This window comes from Sarcophilus harrisii, chromosome 1 (assembly GCF_902635505.1).
Source record: "Sarcophilus harrisii chromosome 1, mSarHar1.11, whole genome shotgun sequence".
NCBI lineage: Eukaryota > Metazoa > Chordata > Mammalia > Dasyuromorphia > Dasyuridae > Sarcophilus > Sarcophilus harrisii.
The window spans coordinates 622,487,637-622,509,216 of record NC_045426.1 but is presented as its reverse complement, the minus strand read 5'-3'; the positions used below and the strand labels follow the sequence as shown (position 1 = coordinate 622,509,216).

Here is a 21,580-nt window from a genome sequence, read left to right as displayed (position 1 = left end):
CTTAAGTATTTTCTTGATTTAAAAACCTCATTGCAAAAAAGGGTCTGTAAGCTTCACCAGACTGCTAACAATGTTCACAATCAAAAAATGCCCACTACCCCTGTTTTCTGTCAACATATATGCACATTTCTACTAAAGCCCTCTACTTTCAATTACATTTAAATTATTATATCTAAAAAATGTGCTAAGCAAATAGCTTATAAATCTACAGATCTGCCTTTGTGTAATGTATATGTTGTTGAAAAGTTTTGTAATGCATGCTCCTCAGTGGAAGCATCACAAAGCTTACCTCCGGTTATCTTTTATATTTTGCGAATTTTATTATATTTATACTTAAATATTCATTTTGTATAAAGAAAAGACTTCAATATGTCTTCAAGTCCAACTCAACAGTAATCTTTATTGATTTTTTAAAAATCATTTTTTCTGTTTATTCCAGTCACACTATTCACAGTATGAACATTTTATTACTCATTGGAATTTGTCTTGAAATATTGATCAATTTGAAACTGATCTATTAATAGTTTTCCTTGTGAAATCATTTCAGAGGGATGGGCTTGTATTCAGAGGGATGGGTTTTCTAGTAAAAATCTATTTCTCTTCCTTCCTTCCTTCCTTCTTTTCTTCCTCCCTCCCTTCCTCCCTCCCTCCCTTCCCTCCCTCTCTTCCTTCCTTCCTTCCTTTGTTCCTTTCTTCCTTCCTTCCTACCTTCCTTCCTTTCTTTTTTGCTGAGGCAATTGGGATTAAGTGACTTGCCCAGGGTCACACTGCTAGGAAGTGTTAGTGTCTGAGGTTAGATTTGAACTCAAGTCCTCCTCCAGACTTCAAAGCTGGTGCTCTATCCACTGTGCCATCTAACTGCTCCAGTATTTCACTTTTCTAAAAGAAAATGCATTTCAACGTGTATTTTCTGATAATTTTGTTTCCTGAATTACCTAAACCTTATTATTTAGATTGCAAAAGATTGAAAGTTGTACCCTGTAAACCTTTTACTAGCCAGAAATTAGAAAAAAAAAAAAAAAGAAAGAAAAAATGCAGCTGGTTGCTTCAATCACAAATATTGCAATAGTTTTCTGATATAACATTTACCTTGGAAACCTGTATTATAAATTATATTTTTTAGTGATCAAAATTATTGTGCAGATTATAGTGTACTTTTCTATTTAGCTGGATGTAAGTGGCTCAGATATATCTTTCTTCTCTATCCTGTTTTTATTATACTGGATGTCCCAAAAGTATTAGTATACTCTGAAGCTTCACTAGCTAGACTTTAGAGGCATTGTTTTAAGCTTTACTAGCTTAAATTTACACCCAGCCTTTTTGAGCACATTTACCATTATAACAAGTCATTGCTCACAAGACAGAAGATCAAATTATTTTTGCATGGAAGAAGCAGCTGCATTTATGTTTTGTTTTCCCTACATTCTCCATGAAGTTTACTTAACCTACCCATTTGGTAATGATCCTCCCTGCCTTATTCTTTACATTTGTTTTTGATTACTCCTCTATCTTATTTTATATTGCAGTCACTTGTGGATATATTGCATTGTTTTTCATATGCAAAATAAGCTCAGCATGGACAGGGATTATGGAATCCCTGCCAGCACCTAGTATGGAAATTTGCACATAGCTAATAAATGATTGTTGAATTGAACAGAAATATTTTGCTCTTTATAAAACCACTGGTTTAATCAATCAAACAACAAACATTAAGCATTTGTAATGTTCCAAGAACTGTAAAATGGAAGGAAAACCAATGAAAAGTAAAAAAAAGTCTCACAAGAAATTTACATTCTAATAGGTAAGACAATGCAGATAAAGAAGTATAGGTAAGAAATATTAAAAAAGAAAAGAAAAGAAAAAAGCAAAGAAAATCCACAGAGCCAATGAACATTGACCATAGAGTTGAAGACACTAGCAGCTGCAGGGATCAGGAAAGACCTGCAGAAGGTGATATTTGAACTGATGCTTGAAGGGGGTGTAGGATTCTAAGAAATAGAAATGACGAGAGCATTGCATAGACATTCCATGCACACTGGCACAGAAATAGGCATTGGAGACAAAGAAAAGTCAATATTAGGAATAATGAAGACTAGATAAATATGAGGGTACGATGTTGAGAATAGCTTTATATGTGAAATATGGTTTATAATTGATCTTAGAGGTAATAGAGAGCCATTGAAGTTTATTAAGTATCAGGAAGAGGTGATATGGTCAGACTATACTTAGGAAAATCACTTTTGTCAGCTTTGTGGAGGATGTATTGAAATGGGAAATGACTTGAAGCAGGCAAAACAATTAGGGAGCTATTGCAGTAGTTCAGAGAAGAGATTATGAGAGTAGTGGCTGTGAGTATAGACAAGGAGGTATAGCTAAGAAATGTAGAGAAAAACCAAATGATTTGGTAGCTGGGAATGTGAATTATGAGAAATCAAAGATGATATCAAGGTTTCAACCTTGAGTTATTGAAAAGATACTGATGACAATCATAATAAGCAAGTTTGGAAAAGGGGTGAATTTTAGGGGGAAAAGAATATAAAATTTATTTTGGATACATGGAGTTTAAGAATTGGAATTGTTCAATGGGCAGTTGGTAATATAGGACTGGAGATCAGGAGAAAAACTAATGATGGATCAATAAATATAGAATCATCTACATAAAGATAATTCTGTGACATGGTAGCTGAAGAGATCCACAATTAAGAGAGTATAAAAAAAAGAGAAGAGGGTTTAGAAGACAGCTTTGGAGGACATTTGTAGTTAGTATACATGTCATAAATGAAGATGTAGCAAAGGGAGCTTTGATGGAGTCAAATAGATAGAAGAACTAGGAGAAACGTATCAAAACAAACAAACATAAAAATGAGAATATCCAGAAGCCAACGTCAAATACTGCAGAGAGGTCAAGAAATTTCTATATTGAAAAAAGGAATTAGATTTGGCAATAAAGAGATCATTGATAACTTTGAAGGAAGTAACTTAAATTGAAGATTAACATTGGAAGCCAGATTGCAGAGAGAGTGAAGGACGAAAGGAACGAAATAAGCATTTATTAAGTGCTTAATATGTGCCAGGCATTGTATTAAGCACTTTGCAAATATCTCATTTTAACGTCACCACAACCCTGGAGAGTAGGTGCTATAATTATCTCCATTTTACAGCTGAAGGAGACAAATGTTAAATGATTCAACCAGGGTCATACAGCTAGTAAATATCTGAGGCAAGTCTTTCTGACTCAGCATTGTTAATAACAAAGCCAATATCCAAATTGTTATTGGCAACTAAAATTTATAACTGCAGGTCAGATAATGTGAGAAGGAAGTGGAATTGTTAAGAAATTGATTAAAATGTCCATACCCTCATGATGCCTTTGGGAAAAAAGAGGAGTGAATAATGTGCAATAGGAGTCCACTTCTGGCATCCAAAATGATGGAGCAGATTTAGAGCCAGAAATAAAACATCATAGCTTTTAAGAAGAATCAGTCAATCAGTGATAAATATAAACAAACAAAAAATAAACAAATGAATACATACATTTAAAAAAATTAAAAAGCAACACTCTGTTAGGTGCTAAGGATAGCACATGAAACAATCCCTACTCACAAAAAACTTACATTCTGTATTATTAGAAAAGTCTAAAATTAGACTACTATATAAATTATATTTATTATATATATTATAATTACATAATATATATAGTTATATAAATACATTATATAATATTGTACAATATTATATAAAGGCAAAATTGTGAAATAAAAGGTAGCATAAAAATGGATTTGATGCACATCCAGATCATGTCTGGACATTGTCACTTATGGGAAAACTCCTGGGAGTGCTAATAGGAAGCAGAAAAGCTGGTGCATGCATATCTGCTTCTGCATCAGTACCCAGTGTTGTTGGGAGCATCTTTTTCCCATTAGAATTCTGGATAGAACTTATCTTTTCTTTAAATCTGCCTACTTAAGCAGAGTTGATTTATCTGGGTGTTTGCCTGGAGTACAGAACTTTATTCATACCAGAGACACAGTAATATAAAAGACGCAGCTCAGAGAGCTATACAGCCCCAGAAAAAAAAGTCAGAGTTTAGGCCTTCTTTTATTTGTACTTTTCAGTTTCAAGTAAAGGGAATGGAGTCTGTCCTAGCAGTGTGACTCATGGGAATATTTGGGTTCAGTATCTTGGGAATCCTATAGTCAATTGACCAGGGAATCCTTGAGGAGCAATGGTCTAAGTAGCCAGCCCAGTGGAGTTTTGGACTTGACAGTGAAGAACTAATAAGTGAATCAGGCTGTGAGCTTTATCACCTTTCCACTCTCAAGAGACTAAGTGCAAGGAAAGGAATTTAGAGGTATTAGCTGTTGACGATGTTTTCAAGGTTTTTTGCTAAGAAGGAAAGAAGATATAGAGAATGGCAACTATTGGAATGGCAGCCTCTAATAAGAGGTTTAATGGACATTCTAATTTCTTGTAAGGTCTACTGAAATTAAATCAATATTTATTGTTGTGGTACCATTGCTTTTCCACTGAAGGCAAAATAGGGTACCTAGAGATTTGAGGCTTTACTGTTGTTTTATGATATTGGACACCCGAATATGTTTGTAGGAGAAGTAAGCAATAGAAAGAGAGAGACTGAAGATGCACAGGACAGATGAGGTATTTGATGCAACCAAGGCCTGGAGGAGCCTGGGATGAATGAGGTGCTAGGTGTGTAATTTAGGACATCTCTTTCTCTAAAGCAGGGAAAATGGAAGACCCCAGGAACCTTGAGAGAAAAAAGAGAAGGTTTGTAGTAGTTAGTGTGGGCATCAGAAGCATGGACTCTGAGAGATGGGAAGACATCCCAGAGACTCTCTAGTCCAACCTATATAATCCACTATATAGCTATAATCCACTTTATAGCATGATTCATAAATGATCTTCCAGGTTGTGCTTGAGGACAAATCTACTACCTCCTTAGGTATCTCATTACATTTTTGGATAGCTTTAACTTTTAGGCAGTTTTCCCTTACACTGAGCCAAAATTTCTGCAGCTTCTTATTGCTTTCTGGAACCAAAAAGAATAAGTGTACTCCATATTTCAAGAGTTAGCCTTTGAAATATTTAAAACCAATTAGAATCATTGAATTCTAATCTGACCTTTTAATTTTTTCAGGGAGGAAACATAAGTTATCCAAAGTGAGGTGATTTCACAATTAGGAGTCTGATAATTTTGATAGGGGACTCTTTGGTGAAGAAATTTCTCTTAACAATGTAGGTCACTTGCTGTTAAGTTGTTTCAGTTACATCTGATTCTTTATGATCCCATTTGGTGTTTTCTGGGCAAAGATACTTGGAGTAGTTTGCCTTTTCCATCTCCAGTTCATTTTACACATAAAGAAACTGAGGCAAACAGGATCAAATTACTCTCTCAGGTTCACATAGCTAGTATGTGTCTAGTATATGAACTCTTGTCTTTCTGACTCTGGACTCAGTACTCAATATACACTATATTACCCAGTTACCTTGTAACAGGTCATTACTTCTCTGCAGCTTAAAGTCTTAGAACTCTTCCTACAGCACTAATAGGTTAATTCATTTTCCAGAGGTCTCAAAACCAGTAAATGTTTGAAATTCTCTCTCTCTCTACTACACTAAAATATTACTTTTGCAAGTCCTTGAAAGGGTTGCCCAGTAGCAGCCATTTACAAAATCTTAAAAAATCAGGACAGGGCAATGTTTTATCATTATAAATGAGCTGACTTGAGAGTATACGGAATCCTCTCTACTGCCTTTCTTCTTTTGACCCTTGCAGCAGCCTCACTATAAAGTATGATAAAGTATGATATTCAAAAATATTTCTTCTGTTTAATAGATATTTTCTCAGTTTTGATAGTCATTCTATAGGTGACAGTTATATCATTATGCTCTAATGTGAAAAAAATAACTTGATTTTACTATTTTCATGTACTTCACTTTTGTTCTTTTAGTCCATATTCTGTACTTCAGAGGAATGAAAAAGAACTTCCAGAAATAGAAGAAAACAAAGTTAATAAAAAGACACCAGATGAATTGGAGAAGGAATTCTGGGAGAAGCCCACATTGTTTAGCCCTGAGTCTAGACTAGAAACTCATCGATACTTGGAAAAACAAAGGAAAGATAAAGAAAAATCAAGGTATTGTTGCTAATCTGTACCTTAATAACTGATTAAATTCTTTATAGATTTCTCAGAAATCACATTTCTTTGTTCACTGATTATTTTAGAACTTTAGGCTAAAATTCTTATTAGTGTATTTTAGTTTTCCTTGCTAAATACAATGTCTTGGACCTTCTCTTATTAAACATTACCAAAATTTTTCTAGTAATAAACTTAGTCATTTAGACCATCATTGAATATGCAAAACATGGATGATATTGAATAGTTTATGGATGATTTTTTTATAATAGCTTTTTATTTTTCCAAATACATGCACAAATAGTTTTTAACATTCATCTTTATAAAACCTTGTGTTCCAAATTTTTCTTCCTGTTTTCTAACCTTACCCTTCCCTTGATAGCAAGCAATCTAATATAAATTAAATATGTGCATTTCTTTTAAAACATTTCCATATTTGTCATGTTGCACAAGAAAAATCAAGTCAAAAGGAAAAAGAAACATGAGAAAGAAAAAAACCCAAGCAAACAAGAAGAAAAAAAAAGTGAAAATACTATGCTTTGATCCACATTCAGTCTCCATAGATCTCTCTAGATACAAATGGCCCTCTCTATCCCAAGTTTTTGCAATTGTTTTGGATAATTCATTGTTTAAAAGATCACATAATCCTCTTTTTTTTTCTATGTATAGTGTTCTCTCGGTTCTGCTCACTTCACTCAGCATGAGTTCATATACGTCTTTCCATTCAGCCTACTCATTGTTTCTTATAGAACAGTAATATTCCATTAAATTGTTATACCATAACTTATTTAGCCATTTCCCAACTGATGGGCATCTACTCAATTTCCAGTTCCTTGCCACTACAAGAAGGACTGCTGCAAATATTTTTGCAATGTGGGTCCTTTTCCCTTTTTTATTACCTCTTTGGGATACTGGCTCAGTAGAGACCATTGCTGGATCAAAGGATATGAAATTTTACAGCTTTTTGGGCATAATTCCAAATTGCTCTCCAGAATGGTTGGGTTAGTGCACAACTCCACCAACAATGCATTAGTGTTCCTTTTTCCTGACATCTCCTACAACATTTATCATTATTTTTTCTTGTCATTTTAGTCAATCTGATAGATGTGAAGTGGTACCACAGAGGTGTTTTAATTTGTATTTCTTTATTCAATAGTGATTTAGAGCATTTTTTCATATGACTAGAAATAGCCTTATTTTTTCATCTGAAAATTGTCTGTTCCTAATCTTTGATCATTTAAATATCAATTGGAGAATCGCTTATATTCTTATAAATTTGAATCAATTCTCTCTTTTTTTTATTTGTTAGATATTTCTTTCTTTTTTCTTTTTTTCATAATTATAACTTTTTATTGACAGAACCCATGCCTGGGTAATTTTTTACAGTATTATCCCCTGCACTCACTTCTGCTCTGACTTTTCCCCTCTCTCCCTCCACCCCCACCCCCAGATAGCAAGCAGTCCTATACATGTTAAATATGTCACAGTATATCCTAGATACAATATATATGTGCAGAACTGAACAGTTTTGTTGTTGCACAGGAAGAATTGGATTCAGAAGGTAAAAATAACCTGGGAAGAAAAACAAAAATGCAAACAGTTTACACTCATTTCCAATTGTTCTTTCTTTGGTTGTAGCTGCTTCTATCCATCCTTAATCAATTGAAACTGAGTTAGATCTCTTTGTCGAAGAAATCCACTTCCATCAGAATACATACTCATACAGTATCATTGTTGACGTATATAAAGATCTCCTGGTTCTGCTCATTTCACTTAGCATTAGTTCATGTAAGTCTCTCCCAGCCTCTCTGTATTCATCCTACTGGTCATTTCTTGCATAACAATAATATTCCATAATATTCATATACCACAATTTACCCAGACATTCTCCAGTTGATGGGCATCCATTCATTTTCCAATTTCTAGCCACTACAAACAGGGCTGCCACAAACATTCTGGTACATACAGGCCCCTTTCCCTTCTTTAGTATCTCTTTGGGATACAAGCCCTGGAGAAATACTGCTGGATCAAAGGGTATGCACAGTTTGATAACTTTTTGGGCATAATTCCAGATTGTTCTCCAGAATGGTTGGATTCGTTCACAACTCCACCAACAATACATCAGTGTCCCAGTTTTCCCGCATTCCCTCCAACATTCCGCATTATCTTTTCCTGTCATCCTAGCCAATCTGACAGATGTGTAGTGGTATCTCAGAGTTGTCTTAATTTACATTTCTCTGATTAATAATGACTTGGAGCATCTTTTCATATGGCTAGAAATAGTTTCAATTTCTTCATCTTAGAATTGTCTGTTCATATCCTTTGACCCATTTATCAATTGGAGAATAGAGTAAATTCTCTATATATTTAGAAATGATGTCTTTCTCAGAAATACTGGATGTAAAAATTTTTTCCCAATCTTCTGTTTCCCTTCTAATTTTGGCTGCATTGGTTTTGTTTGTACAAAACCCTTTTAATTTAATGTAATCAGAATTATTAATATCATTCAAATCACTCAAAATCAAAAATATATCAGTAATCAAAATTTTGCATTTCATAGTGTTAGAAATGATTATTTAGAGAATCAATTAGTATGTATATAAATATATAGACACACACACACACATACACACACTGATTTAATATAATCAAGGTTGTTATCACCATAGTCACCAAATTTTTAAATAATAGTTAATGTATATATGTGTACAAATATCTATATCTGTATTTCTATCTCTATGTTCTGTGCATCAGTTTCATTTATCTATTGTTTGTCATCACTTATTTTTCTACATTTATCATCCATCTATCTTTATCTATCTATCTATCTATCTATGTATCTATCTATCTATGTATCTATCCAGGTATCTATCATCTGTCTGTCTATAGCTTTTAGGTTTGTGATATATTAAAACATTATCTCACTCCTCACAAAAAATGCTGTGAAATAACAGATTCTGTTATAACTTCCATTTTACAGATAGAAAAGTTGAAGCTGAGAGAGGCTTAGGGATTTGCTCAGGGTTACAAACCTACTAGAAATATTTAACTGAATTAGAACTCAGGTCTTCCTTACAAGTCCAGTGTTATCTCCATTATACCATTTAGTTACCATGATTCCTAGAAGAATTTCTGTTTTTAAAAAAATTCCTAAAATAATAAATGTGATAATAATGGCTTATCTTTTCATTATACTTTATAATTTACAGATAACTTTAGCGTACATTTTGAGTTTGATTCTTTGAAAGAGCATCATTTTCATCAGCATGGATAATACTTCCCCTAATGCAGATTACTGTCTTCCTTCTGGTCTTGAGTTGTGGTAGCCAGTTTCTGGTGAAGCGCCACTTTGCACTGAACAACATGAGACCTTAGACAACAGATACAATATGTCAGTGACCTTGAATTCAAAATCTTTCCAAATTGATATGATCTACCAAAGATTATATTTCACTGCTATAGCTTTTGAGAATCCAGAGTTATTTTTACACAAAAATGATAATAGGGGTATTTTCCTTTCACAGAAATGTTTTATTTGATGAACAGATTTGCTTGTGCTCTTAAGTTCTTTCATTAAGAGTTTGCATTAATAACTAATTGGCCATTTTGGTTGACTATATCAGATCTGTAGTCTTAAGAAAAATGCTCTCAATCACTATTGATTAGAGAAATGCCAATTAAAACAACTCTCAGGTATCACCTCACATCTATCAGATTGGCAAAGATGACAAAAAATAATAATAAAATTTGGAAGGGATATCGGAAAGCTAGGACTCTAATGCATTATTGGTGGAGTTGTGAACTGATCTAACTATTCTGGAGAAAAACTTCAAACTGTCTAAGAGCTATAAAATTGTGCATACCTTTTGATCCAGCACAACTATTACTAGATCAGTATCCAAAAGAAATCTTAGAAAAGGAAAAAAGGACTGACATATACAAGTATATTTATAGCAAGTGTTTTGATGGTGGCAAAGAATGAAATCAAGGGGATGCCCATCAATTGAGGAATGGCTGAACAAGTTGTGGTATATGAATGTAAAGGGATATTTTTGTTCTATAAGAAACAATCAGCAGGATAATTTCAGAAAGACCTGGAGAGACTTACATAAATTGATATTGAGTAAAATGAGAAGAACCAGGAGAACATAATAAACACAATAGCAACATTGTATGATGATAAATTATGAGAAACTTAGCTCTTTTTTTTTTTTTTGCAATACAGTAATCCAACACAATTCCAATAGACTTGTGATGGAAAAATACCATCTATATCCAAAGAAAGAACTATGGAGACTAAATGCAGATCAAAGCATACTATTTTCTAAAATTTTTTTTCTTTTCTTATGTTTTTTTTCCTTTTGTTCTGATTTTTCATTTATAACATGATTAATATGGAAAAACATTTTATGTGAATGTAGCTATAGGATTGATGACTGTCTTGGTGGGGAAGAAATGGAGGGAGAAAAAATTATAATTAAAATTCTTTACAAATTAACATTGAAAATTATCTATACATAATTGGCAAATTGAAGAAGTTATCGATATATTTAATAATAATGGGTAGCATTTATATATTGCTTTGAACTTTCCAAATACTTTACAGATATTGTCTCATTTTATCCTTGAAAGATAGGGAGGTGAAGGGTGGGAATGGAATAAACAGGCAAAGTTTTAAAAGTATTTTACAATTATTATCTCTTCTGATCCTCATAACAACTCTGTAAGGTAGCTGCTATTATTATCCCCATTTTACAGTTGAAGAAATTGAAGTAAAGAGAAATTAAGTGACTTGCACAGGATCATACAGCCAATAAGTATCTGAGTTGGATTAGAACTTGGACCTTTTCAACTCCAGTCCATCTCTCTCTTCCCCGTACACTTGGCTACTTTTTAAAGTATCTTTATCTAAGAAAAAACACAAAATGAAGCACAAGTATCTTCCCAATCCCCATGATAAAGATCAAAAGGCAAATTTAATAAAAAAAGAGTATATCGCAGAATGACTGCTAGTGATTTCATGCATTTTTCTTTATTAATAAAAAAGCAAGATTGGAGGCAAATTGAAAAACAGGTTTTCCCCTAAATATCTGTTTGCTGCTGTATATTACATGATGCTATAGTCATCTATATACTGTTCTGTTAATTCATGAAACAATTATGATGTATTATAAATTGTAGCTTTAAATAAATACAAGGCTCTGCACACAGAGTAGGGAAATAATTTGGCAAACATCTAGATAAGCCATAAATAAAATAGGATAGCCATTCATTATTGGCACTCCCCTAGCCACTTGAGTTTTCAATGTGTACACCTCCTCACATGCTTGATAAAAACCACAGATCTTCCATGCAGGGGTATGGAGGAGAAGCAACTCTGAAAATATGTGCAAAGATAAAAAAAATGTAAATTTGGGCCCAGGATTTGGGAACTGAGTTCAGCAATAGCTATGAAGCAGACATAGGTTTTCTTTAGTTCCCATTTTTCCTTCACTCATGTGAGACCTGATCCGAGGTTGGCTTTTGCTCCTCCTTTTGGCCATCTGTGTAGTCATTGCACACACACTCATACATGCACATGCACACGTACATACACGCAAACACACACACTTGCATGACACAGGTGGGATGCACATGGAAACATGAATGGGAGCTTCTCACTCTCATTGCTGAAGTAACTGTTAATAAGTATCCAGATATATACATTGGCGTCTTCCTTAGATTATGATTATTTGGGGCTGGATCAAAGGAACGATAACTTGTCTCTGTACTTGGGGCAATGAGGATTCCTTGGAAAAGGGACTCTGCTCTTTGCTTAAGGGCAATAGGAAAGAACAAGGGAGTGAGACTGAGCAGATACCATTTTTTTAAAGTGTAATTTTATTTATTTATTTTAATAATAGCTTTTTATTTACAAGTTATATGTATGGGTAATTTTACAGCATGGACAATTGCCAAACCTTTTGTTCTAATTTTTCCCCTCCTTCCCCCCACCCCCTCCCCTAGATGGCAGAATGACCAGTAGATGTTAAATATATTAAAGTATAAATTAGATACACCATAAGTATACATGATCAAACCGTTATTTTGCTGTACAAAAAGAATCAGACTCTAAAATATTGTACAATTAGCCTCTGAAGGAAATCCAAAATGTAGGTGGGCAAAAATATAGGGATTGGGAATTCAATGTAATGGTTCTTAGTCATCTCCCAGAGTTCTTTTCCTGGGCGTAGCTGGTTCAGTTCACTACTGCTCCATTGGAACTGATTTGGTTCATCCCATTGCTGAGGATAGCCAGGTCCATCAAAATTGATCATCATATAGTATTGTTGTTGAAGTACATAATGATCTCCTGGTGCTGCTCGTTTCACTCAGCATCAGTTCGTGTAAGTCTCTCCAGGCCTTTCTGAAATAATCCTGTTGGTCATTTCTTACTGAACAATAATATTCCATAATATTCATATAGCACAATTTATTCAGCCATTCTCCAATGATGGGCAGCAGATACCATTTTGAAGGGAAGTCCCTGCTGATGAGAACTGGCCCAAAACTGGTCCCATTCCATTCTCCGCTAAGTGGGTGAAGGAAGAGCACTGTCCTGTAACATACACTCAGGCCCTCCCATCCTCACAGACATGTACACATTGGTTTATATGGATCATTCAGGAAAAGGTAGCCCTTTGGGCAGCTGGGTGCACAGTGGAAAGCACACTGGGCCTGGAGCTGGCTTCAGACATTTACTAGTTGTGTGACCTTAGACAAGTCACTTAATCCTGCTTGCCTCTGTTTCCTCATCTGTAAAATGAACAGGAGGAGGAAATGACAAAACATCCCAGAACTCCAGGTAGGGGGTCACAGAGTCAGTCAGGCCTGGAATGACTGAAGAGTAACAAAATTCTTTCACAAATATATACATATAACCACATAGAAATCTTTCTCTGATTTTAATTTCAAAGCAAATGACATAATTACAGTAACTTGAGTTATGACAGTAAAATATTGGTGGCATTCAGAAGTTTCTCTTTTATTTTTCATGAATGGTTGGTTTTGCTGAGATGCTACCCCCTTTACAATTGACTTTAATAAAATGAGAGTTTCCTTCCATCTACTACTCTCCTCTTCTCTGTTTATTCTTAGTGACAAAACGAAGAAAGAAAAACCCCCTAGGACTTTGATCACTGCAGATGGACGAGTCTTGAATATTAATGAACCCAAGTAAGTGAGAAAAACAGTAACCTGAAGAAATAAGATTAGTAGGATTTGTAATCACGGTTTTGTTTTTAATAACAGATTTGCTTTGCAATGAATATATTTGTCAATTTTAACTAGTTCAGCAGCTCTAAAACTGTCATTTCTCCCCCCCCCAAATATTCCTAAGTAACAGATTCATCATATTTTTAAATAGGATTTAAATTTAAACAGTGGATTCAATTTAGCTAATGTTCATGCACATTTCTTGAACATTCCACACATAAGACTATCCCAAGTAATGCATTATAACCAAGTATTTAACAGATTTCCTATTTATAATAATGTTTTTTTTTTTTTAATGAAACTGTCTCTTTTAAACACCCAGTAGTGTGTTTTTGTGGAATCAACTAATGTTGTTAATAGGGTATGTCTTTCACTTCTTTGTATTATCTATAGGATTATAGGCAAATATTATGAACATGCCTGTTGAGTTAGAACATTGCTAGATTTGATTTAAATACATTAAATAAACATAATTAAATACTGATTTATTCTTAATTAGCAGTGACTAGGCTAGTAATCATACTGAGATGCCTCTTATGAATGTTTCCCCTATAAATCTATTTTTAAACCTGAGATAAATTCACCATTTTTTTGGATCAAAGAAATTTATATTAAATATAGCATTCTATAACATACTACTTATTATACTTGATGATTTATAGTATTAGGTTATATGAAGGGTGGTTAAGAATTAGACTCAAAACATAACCACAAAAATATAGTTTACTTCTCATTTATTTGGAATAAAACAAATTCATTTCATGGATGCATCATTTTTCTGAGAGGAGATTGGTAACATGATTCATAATAGGTTATCTGATCATTGATTCATTTAAAGCTCTTAACTAAAAAAGTTGGTTAAAATTGTATATTCATACTTCTTTGGATTCTAGGATGCCATCTATTTCATAATTTATTATTTTGTAATTATATTTCATTCTACATACAATGATTTGTTCAAATATTCACCAGTTGATAGCCAGCCCCCTAATTTCTACATTGTTCCTTTTTTTTTTTTTCCTTAAAATTTCTTTTAAAAAGTTTTCCTTCAGTATCAGGAAAGTTGGTTTTGCTTGCAACTGTTCCCACTTTAGTGTTATCCCCTCTCTTAACTATTACTCCCTATTCCTGTCTGAACTAACTTTGTATAGCTAACTAACTGTTAGCAAGTGTATAAGAGCTTCTGTGTGTGTGTGTGTGTGTGTGTGTGTGTGTGTGTGTGTGTGTGTGTGCTTATTCTTGCTGTTGTCCTTTTTCTGATTCAGGTAAAAATTAGACCTTCTTACACCCTCATCTCTTCCTTCAGGTTGTATAGTCTTCTTTTCCTGCACCTTAATTATGAAAAATAGTAAGTTTCACCTTATTCTTCCTCCTTTCTAATATTACTGTGTTCTTTTTACTCTTCCTTTTCTTTCTCCTCTTTAAACCCCTCACAAAAGGATCAATCTACTCTCCAACATGATTCTCTTTTCTTAATTCTCTCAGTATTCTCAGAAAATATTGATGTTCTGAAGGAATCCTTCTTTCTCCTTTATTTAGAATGTCAGCATTTGATATCCTTCCAGCCCCTTCTTGTGGTAATTTAAATGAAACTTACAAGATTTATTCTAATTCTTGTGTTTGTCTTTCAAAAAAAAAATGAGACTTAGGTCTCATCTTGTTCCTGGAAAGTCCTCTATTCCATTAAAGATTCATATTTTTCTTTTTGTTGTATTATAATCAACTTTGCAGTGTAAATTATTCTTGGTTGTAAACACATGTATTTTGCTCTTTGTATTATGATATTCCATGATTTCATCTTTTGTGCATTTATTGCAGAAGGACCAAGGCTTTTATGATTGTGGATATTGTTTTTTGGTACTTGAATACTTTCCTTCTGGCTGCTTGAAATATTTTTTTTTAAAGTTGAAATTCTGGATTTTGGCTATGATATTTCTGGGACTTCTTTTGAGGTTTTTATTTCAAGAGGTGATCAGAGAAATCTTTCTCTTTACATTTTATCTTACTATATTCCAGATGCTATATTGGGGATACAGAAAAAGGCAAAAACTATCTCTGCTCTTAAGGAACTCACAATTTAATAGATGACTACATTCAAATAACTGTATACAAATGAGATATACACAGGATAAATTAGAGATTTCTTGCAAGGCAGAAATTAAAAAAAAAAAACACTAGGAAATGTATCTTTTCTAATGAAAGCTGGCATTTTATCTGAGCTGGCTTGAACAAAGCCAGAGAAGCCCAGAGGCAGAGTGAAGGAGAAAGAAAGTTCTGAATTTGGGGGCAGCCAGTATGTTGGGGGATGTGTGTCTTGTTTAAAGAACAGCAAAATGGCCAGATCTAGTGATCACAGATATGGAGAGGGTAATAAAGTATAAGAAGACTTAAAAGTACGAAGAAGCCAGATTACAAGGGGCTTTATGCCAAATAGATTATTTTTTATTTGATCTTGGAAGCAGTAGGGAGACACTGGGGAGGTCTGATTTGGATAGCCAGCATGATGGATAATAATGGACAGCCCATCTCTTTCAACTGGTATACATGAAATGGATGAAGAGATTTAGAGACCATCCACCAGTATGCTGGAGGATTAACTGGAGGTTAAAGCTAAGAAATTGAAGAGGATGTGAAAAGCTGCTGTTGACATCACTGGAATGAAATCATATATCTGTTATCAGACAATCAGTAAACAATGATTAATCTCCTGCTATATGCCAGGCACTATGCTAAGTGCTAGGATATAAGAAAGACAAGACAATCTTTGCTTTCAAAAAATTCAGGATCTAATAAGATAGCAAACAACTGTGTATAGCATGAATTTTTTAAAAAATTGTATGTTATAATTCCATGAATTTCTTCTCTTGTGGTGGGGTATGGATCCATTCCATTCCAATAATGAGAGATCATTTTGGTCATGGTTTTGTTTAGGTAGATTTGTTATAGTGTAATAATATTTAATCTATGACATGTTTTCCTTCATAAAAGTCTTTGTGTTCTGCTTTTCTGGTTCAATTAAGCATTCTTCACTTCAGTATTCTTATAATATCTGTCAAAAGCTCTTAATGTTGGATTACTTATTTTCATTGTTAAAAGGCTTCAATTTATACTTTTTCCTTTCTGAAATCTATCTTTATTTTATTGCTATACTCATTTCCCTTATGAATGGATACTGCTAAACTTGAAAATCTTCACTACATGCTCATAGCTTACAGAATCAAATTAGGATTGCATTTCTATCAACAATCCAGTACCATTTTTTCTTTTCAACCTTAGTTTATGTTACTTCCTACCCTATGTTGCAGCTGAACTGGGTCACTATCTTTCTGTAGCCAAAGACAGTTGGAGCTTTCTCACCTATAAGCCTTTGTTCACACCATTCCTTATGTGTGGCTTTTTTTTTTAAACTTTCTTCAATTCACTTAATTGAATTTATTTCCTTCCTTCAAACCCCAAATCAGATGCCACCTCCTTCATCTGACCAGGCCCAGTCCTTATTATTAATAAGAATAACTTATTTATCCTCAACTTCACACAACATTTACATCTGTCTGGTGTACTTAGCATGCATTATTGTTTATTTTGATTTTGTGTTTATGTGTGTTATGCTCCTCGCTATATAATACTATGCTCAATGAAACAATAAATCAGGTCGTATCAAAGTTTTGTATATATTCCTAGCAACTCTAATAGTACTTAGGATACCAGGATGTAATTTAATTGACTTTTATGCAAATCTGTTCTCTAAATTATATATAATTTTTTAAAAAACATAAATTGACTAAATATATTACATATATATATATAGAAATAAATCTTATTCCTGTTTATGTTTATTGACATGCACACATTATTCATATTTATTTGTAATGGTAAGCTATTTTGTGGATTTGTAAAATTGATTTGCCATGTATCATAATTTCATTTGGGGATACACTATGGAGAATTATATGAATTATAGACAAAATAATACACTTTATTAAAAAATATTTAATCTGTAAATCAAGAGTCAGGAAGACCTAGGTTTGTGTTTTGCCTCTGGCACATACTGGTTGTGTATTGCTGGAAGGTAATTTACTCTCCCAGTAGTCCAGGAAGTTCTGAGCTTGTTCCATACTTTTTGGGGGAGGGGTGCTCTTCACCAGGAACTGATGAAATCATAAGTTGATAAAACACAAAACAGAAAGTTTAGTGGAAGAAGAAAGATTGGATAGTATGAAGATTAAAAGGCTAATAATAAAAGAAGGAGGTTGAGAAAATGTTGGAAAGACAGTTCCATATGCATATTTTTGAGATTTTGGAAATAGTGTCTAAAATCTAAGGAATGTTAGTTCAAAAGGGAAAACTATGGAAATTTTTGTTAATAAACCTTCCATTTACACATTTAAATACATTTATATTTAAAAATGAGTTCTTATATTTTATGTTTTTTATATCACCATAGTATACCCCTCCTAGATATGATAAATAATATTTTTGAAGAGGGAAGCAAATACCAACACAACTGATCAATATACTGAAAAATTCCTGAAACATATGCAGTATCTGTGTACTTCCCTGTGTACTTCCCATCTCTCCCAATGAGTGGGTTGAAAGTGTCTTCTCATATCTTCTCATTTGATTTTCACTTGTCCTTTACATTTACTTTTGATTTTTTGGTGTATCATTTCCATTTCTATTATGTATTTTACTGTGTCTATTGTTTCCATGGCTCTGCTTCATACACATCAGTTCATGTAGCTTTTTCCATGTTTCCGTATATTCTTCACACACATTATTTCTTCCATTACAGTCAGTCTTATATTACATTCATGCACCATGATTTGTTTGTCCATTCCCCAATTGACGGGCAATTATTTTGTTTCATATTTATAGCTATCACCAAAAAGTGCTGCTACAAATATTTTGGATTATATGGAGACTTTTTTCTTAACAATGTTTTCCTTAAGATATGTTTAGTAATTTCCACTTATCACTCACTTTCTGACTCTATCCTGTCTGAGTGTGATTTCAATGGAGGTTGGATCTCAAAACATCTTAGCCTAGTCCTCTGTCCCAAGTGACTTTTGAGTGATTATACGGGATACTATACTCTTTTTCTCCTACTTGATGGGAGTGCTACATATCCCCTGCATATATTCTATGTCCTGTCCTGGTGATTTTTTCAACTTTCTATGTTCCTCAGTTCTCTGATCTGACATAGATAATTGAGAATCTGTTTTCCTCAGACTGGAAGTTCGAATCCTTTGCAGCTTTGGTACATCCAGTTTTTAGCCCCCATCAGGCTTTTGTTCTTTAAGACATGTAGCCAAGCTGGCCCTTAAGGCTTAAGTAAATTTCTGTAACCTGGACTAGGATCTCCAAGGCATTGGAAAAAGGGAGGGGAAACCAGGTGTTTGGATGGGTTTTGATGTAAGCTTGTTTTGTATCCTTAGGTCTGTTAGGAGGACCTCACTCTGAGTAGCATGGAAGATTAGGGGGATATTGAGTGAGATCAGGATCAATGAATGTCAATTTTTGTGTTGTTTGTTTGTTTGCCTTCTTTTGGTTTCTGAATGTCCTATAGCATAGAAATTTATCTTTGGTACCTAATTTATGTTTTGGAGAGGATCATCCATGGGTCATGGAGGCATTTATCTATCTCTTCACATGACCAGTTTAATTTATTTTTTCAATTAATAAAATCTATTTTCTCTTTGTCTTCAACCCTTCCCACTTTGAAGTTAAAAAAAAGAAAAATAAATTTCTTCTAATTATGCAGTAAAGTAAAACAAAGATCTGAAGTTCCACATTATCTCTACCAAATAATATATCTTACTGTGTTTCCTGAGTCCATCACTGATATATCAGGAGGTATATCATCATTAATCTTCTATATTCATGATTAGTTATTGTGTTGTCAGAGTTTTTATATCTCTTATGTGTAAAACTTATAGAATGATATCTAGGTTATAAAAATTAGAACATGAAAATTCTTACTAATAAGTCATCTCTTTATATTATACAAATCTTAATCTTCTAGATTTCTTTGGCAAAAATTAATTTAATAAGTTAACAAAAATTTTTACCACCAGATGTCTCTATTTCTGCATCAATGTTAAATATATCTAATTTACCATAAATATTGCTATGTTGAGAAAAATAATAGATGAATCCAATTTAATTTTCAATGTTTTGCTTGATTCTGATGAAGTTTTAGAAATAAAAGACAAATATTATTGCTCAAATAACAAAATGCTCACATTAATAAAAAAAATTTGTGACACATCCTGCTTTGCTTTTAATATAATGTGGTAAGGAGTTTGTCTATCCATTTATTACCGAATAATTTTTTCTTTTTTCTTTTTTCATTTTTTATTAGGCTTGATTTTTCTTTGAAAGATGATGAAGAAAATAATCAAATTGTCCTGGATCTTGCTGTATATAGGTAAAGGTATTTTATTACTCTCTATGGTGGTACTGCTTAGCTTGCAATTCTATTTATTCTTGTACCTAAATGAAAAAGATAGGCAAACCTCAGTGACTTATTATTAGAGACTAAAGCCTCTGTATTAGACACTGGGAGAATTGGACAATGTCACAACAAGCACCCACAGAATCAGATAGATGCTAAATATTTGAAGCTCCACCATCTTCCTTTTGGAATGTCTATTCTTGCTTTGGTCTCTGTAATGTTGGCCACTACAGTCTCAGACAAGTTACATAGTAGCCTTTTCATAGACACAAAGCTGACCAGATCCCTTAAATATCTTTTTGTATTAATAGATGTTACACAGGGCCACAAAAATGTATACACAAGTAAGGAAACCTAAAAGCTCAGGGACTAGTATGAACATATTATCCCTTGTCTTCATTATACTTTGCATGGGAATGGCATTGGCCAATTTCATAATACGAGCAACAAGATTTCTGAATGCCCTCCCTCTTAGAGATTTCACTCATTCAGTCCAGTCCATGCTTGAAGAGTCACATAACATACAAGAAGTGGTTTTCCAACCTTTGTTTAAAGACCTTTAATGAGAGTGAATAAACTACCTTCTGAGAATACTCTAATATCATTAGAAATTATTTTATCAAGACAACCTGCTTTCTGAAAATTCTCCTTATTGCTGTGACTAAGAATATTTAACTCCTCTTCTACCCCTTCAATCTTTTGGTTCAGTTGTTGTCCTTTGTTCTTGAAGTGGACCAAATTGACATCACTATGTTAGAATCAAGTTAGTGTGTTTGACTCTGATTGATCAGATCAGTACAAGCTTGAAAGGCTCTGCCACAGATCGGACACAAACCTGTGAATGTTTGGGATAGATCTTCTATGTATTTCTATGTATGTATTTCTCAGATATTAAAAGACAGCTTTCTTATCTTCATTGAGTCTTTTCTTCTCCAACCAAATATTCCCTGTTCCTTCAACCAGTCTTCATACACCATGATTTTGAGTCCTTTCACCATACTAGTCACTTTCCTTTTGTCACTCTTCACACTGTAAATGTCCTTCCTAAACTATAATGCCCCAAAGCAATCATTGTACTTCAGGTGTGTTTGGACCAGAGCAGAAGCGAGTAGAACTATCACCTTAATGCAGCCTAAAATCACTTTTAACTTTTTGGCCTGCAACATCAATTTATCAAGCTAATGAACTGAGAGACTTTGATGTTTTGGGGGGCATCACTGTGAATCCTGTGGTCAGAAGACTTAATGAGCTGTGGTTTAGCTCATTAATGTCTTAATACAAATGGAAATACACAAAAATCCCTGAGGGCTACATAATGAAAACTATCCATTAGCATTTCTTAATGTATTGTTGTGTATTTTTAAAAGTATTTCCCAATTACATTTTAGTCTGATTTGAGCTATACTTGGAACCATTTCAAGCTGTATCTCTGATACTTCTGGCTTAGCTTATGTCAACTCTCTTCAATTCATATGAACATCTTGCTGAATATTTTTCTGGTCATGTGATTTATTTATCATTTTATTGAAACATTCTGTTTTGATATAGTAGACACATACTAACAAAAACACAAATTCGCCACAAAGTATATTCCCTCATAACATATAAGAAAACTGCTCTCCCCCACTCTAAAGAGCAGTTGCAATGGAAATAGATAGCACTTTCATCATTGCAATATGTCATTTGTTAACAAAAAGGGGCAACGAAAATTAGTAGT

At 33.5% G+C, this 21,580-nt stretch overlaps 1 protein-coding gene across 2 annotated transcripts in view; it reads left to right on the top strand.

Annotated features, from left to right (window-relative positions):
- Positions 1-21,580, top strand: part of LRRC6 (leucine rich repeat containing 6) — a 99,342-nt gene that overhangs the window by 42,056 nt on the left and 35,706 nt on the right. For both annotated transcript variants that reach the window (XM_031947210.1, XM_031947209.1), the window contains exons 6-8: positions 5,970-6,155; positions 13,293-13,370; positions 19,771-19,836. In XM_031947210.1, coding sequence (XP_031803070.1) covers positions 5,970-6,155; positions 13,293-13,370; positions 19,771-19,836 — 330 coding nt within the window. The remainder of the gene's footprint in view (positions 1-5,969; positions 6,156-13,292; positions 13,371-19,770; positions 19,837-21,580) is intronic.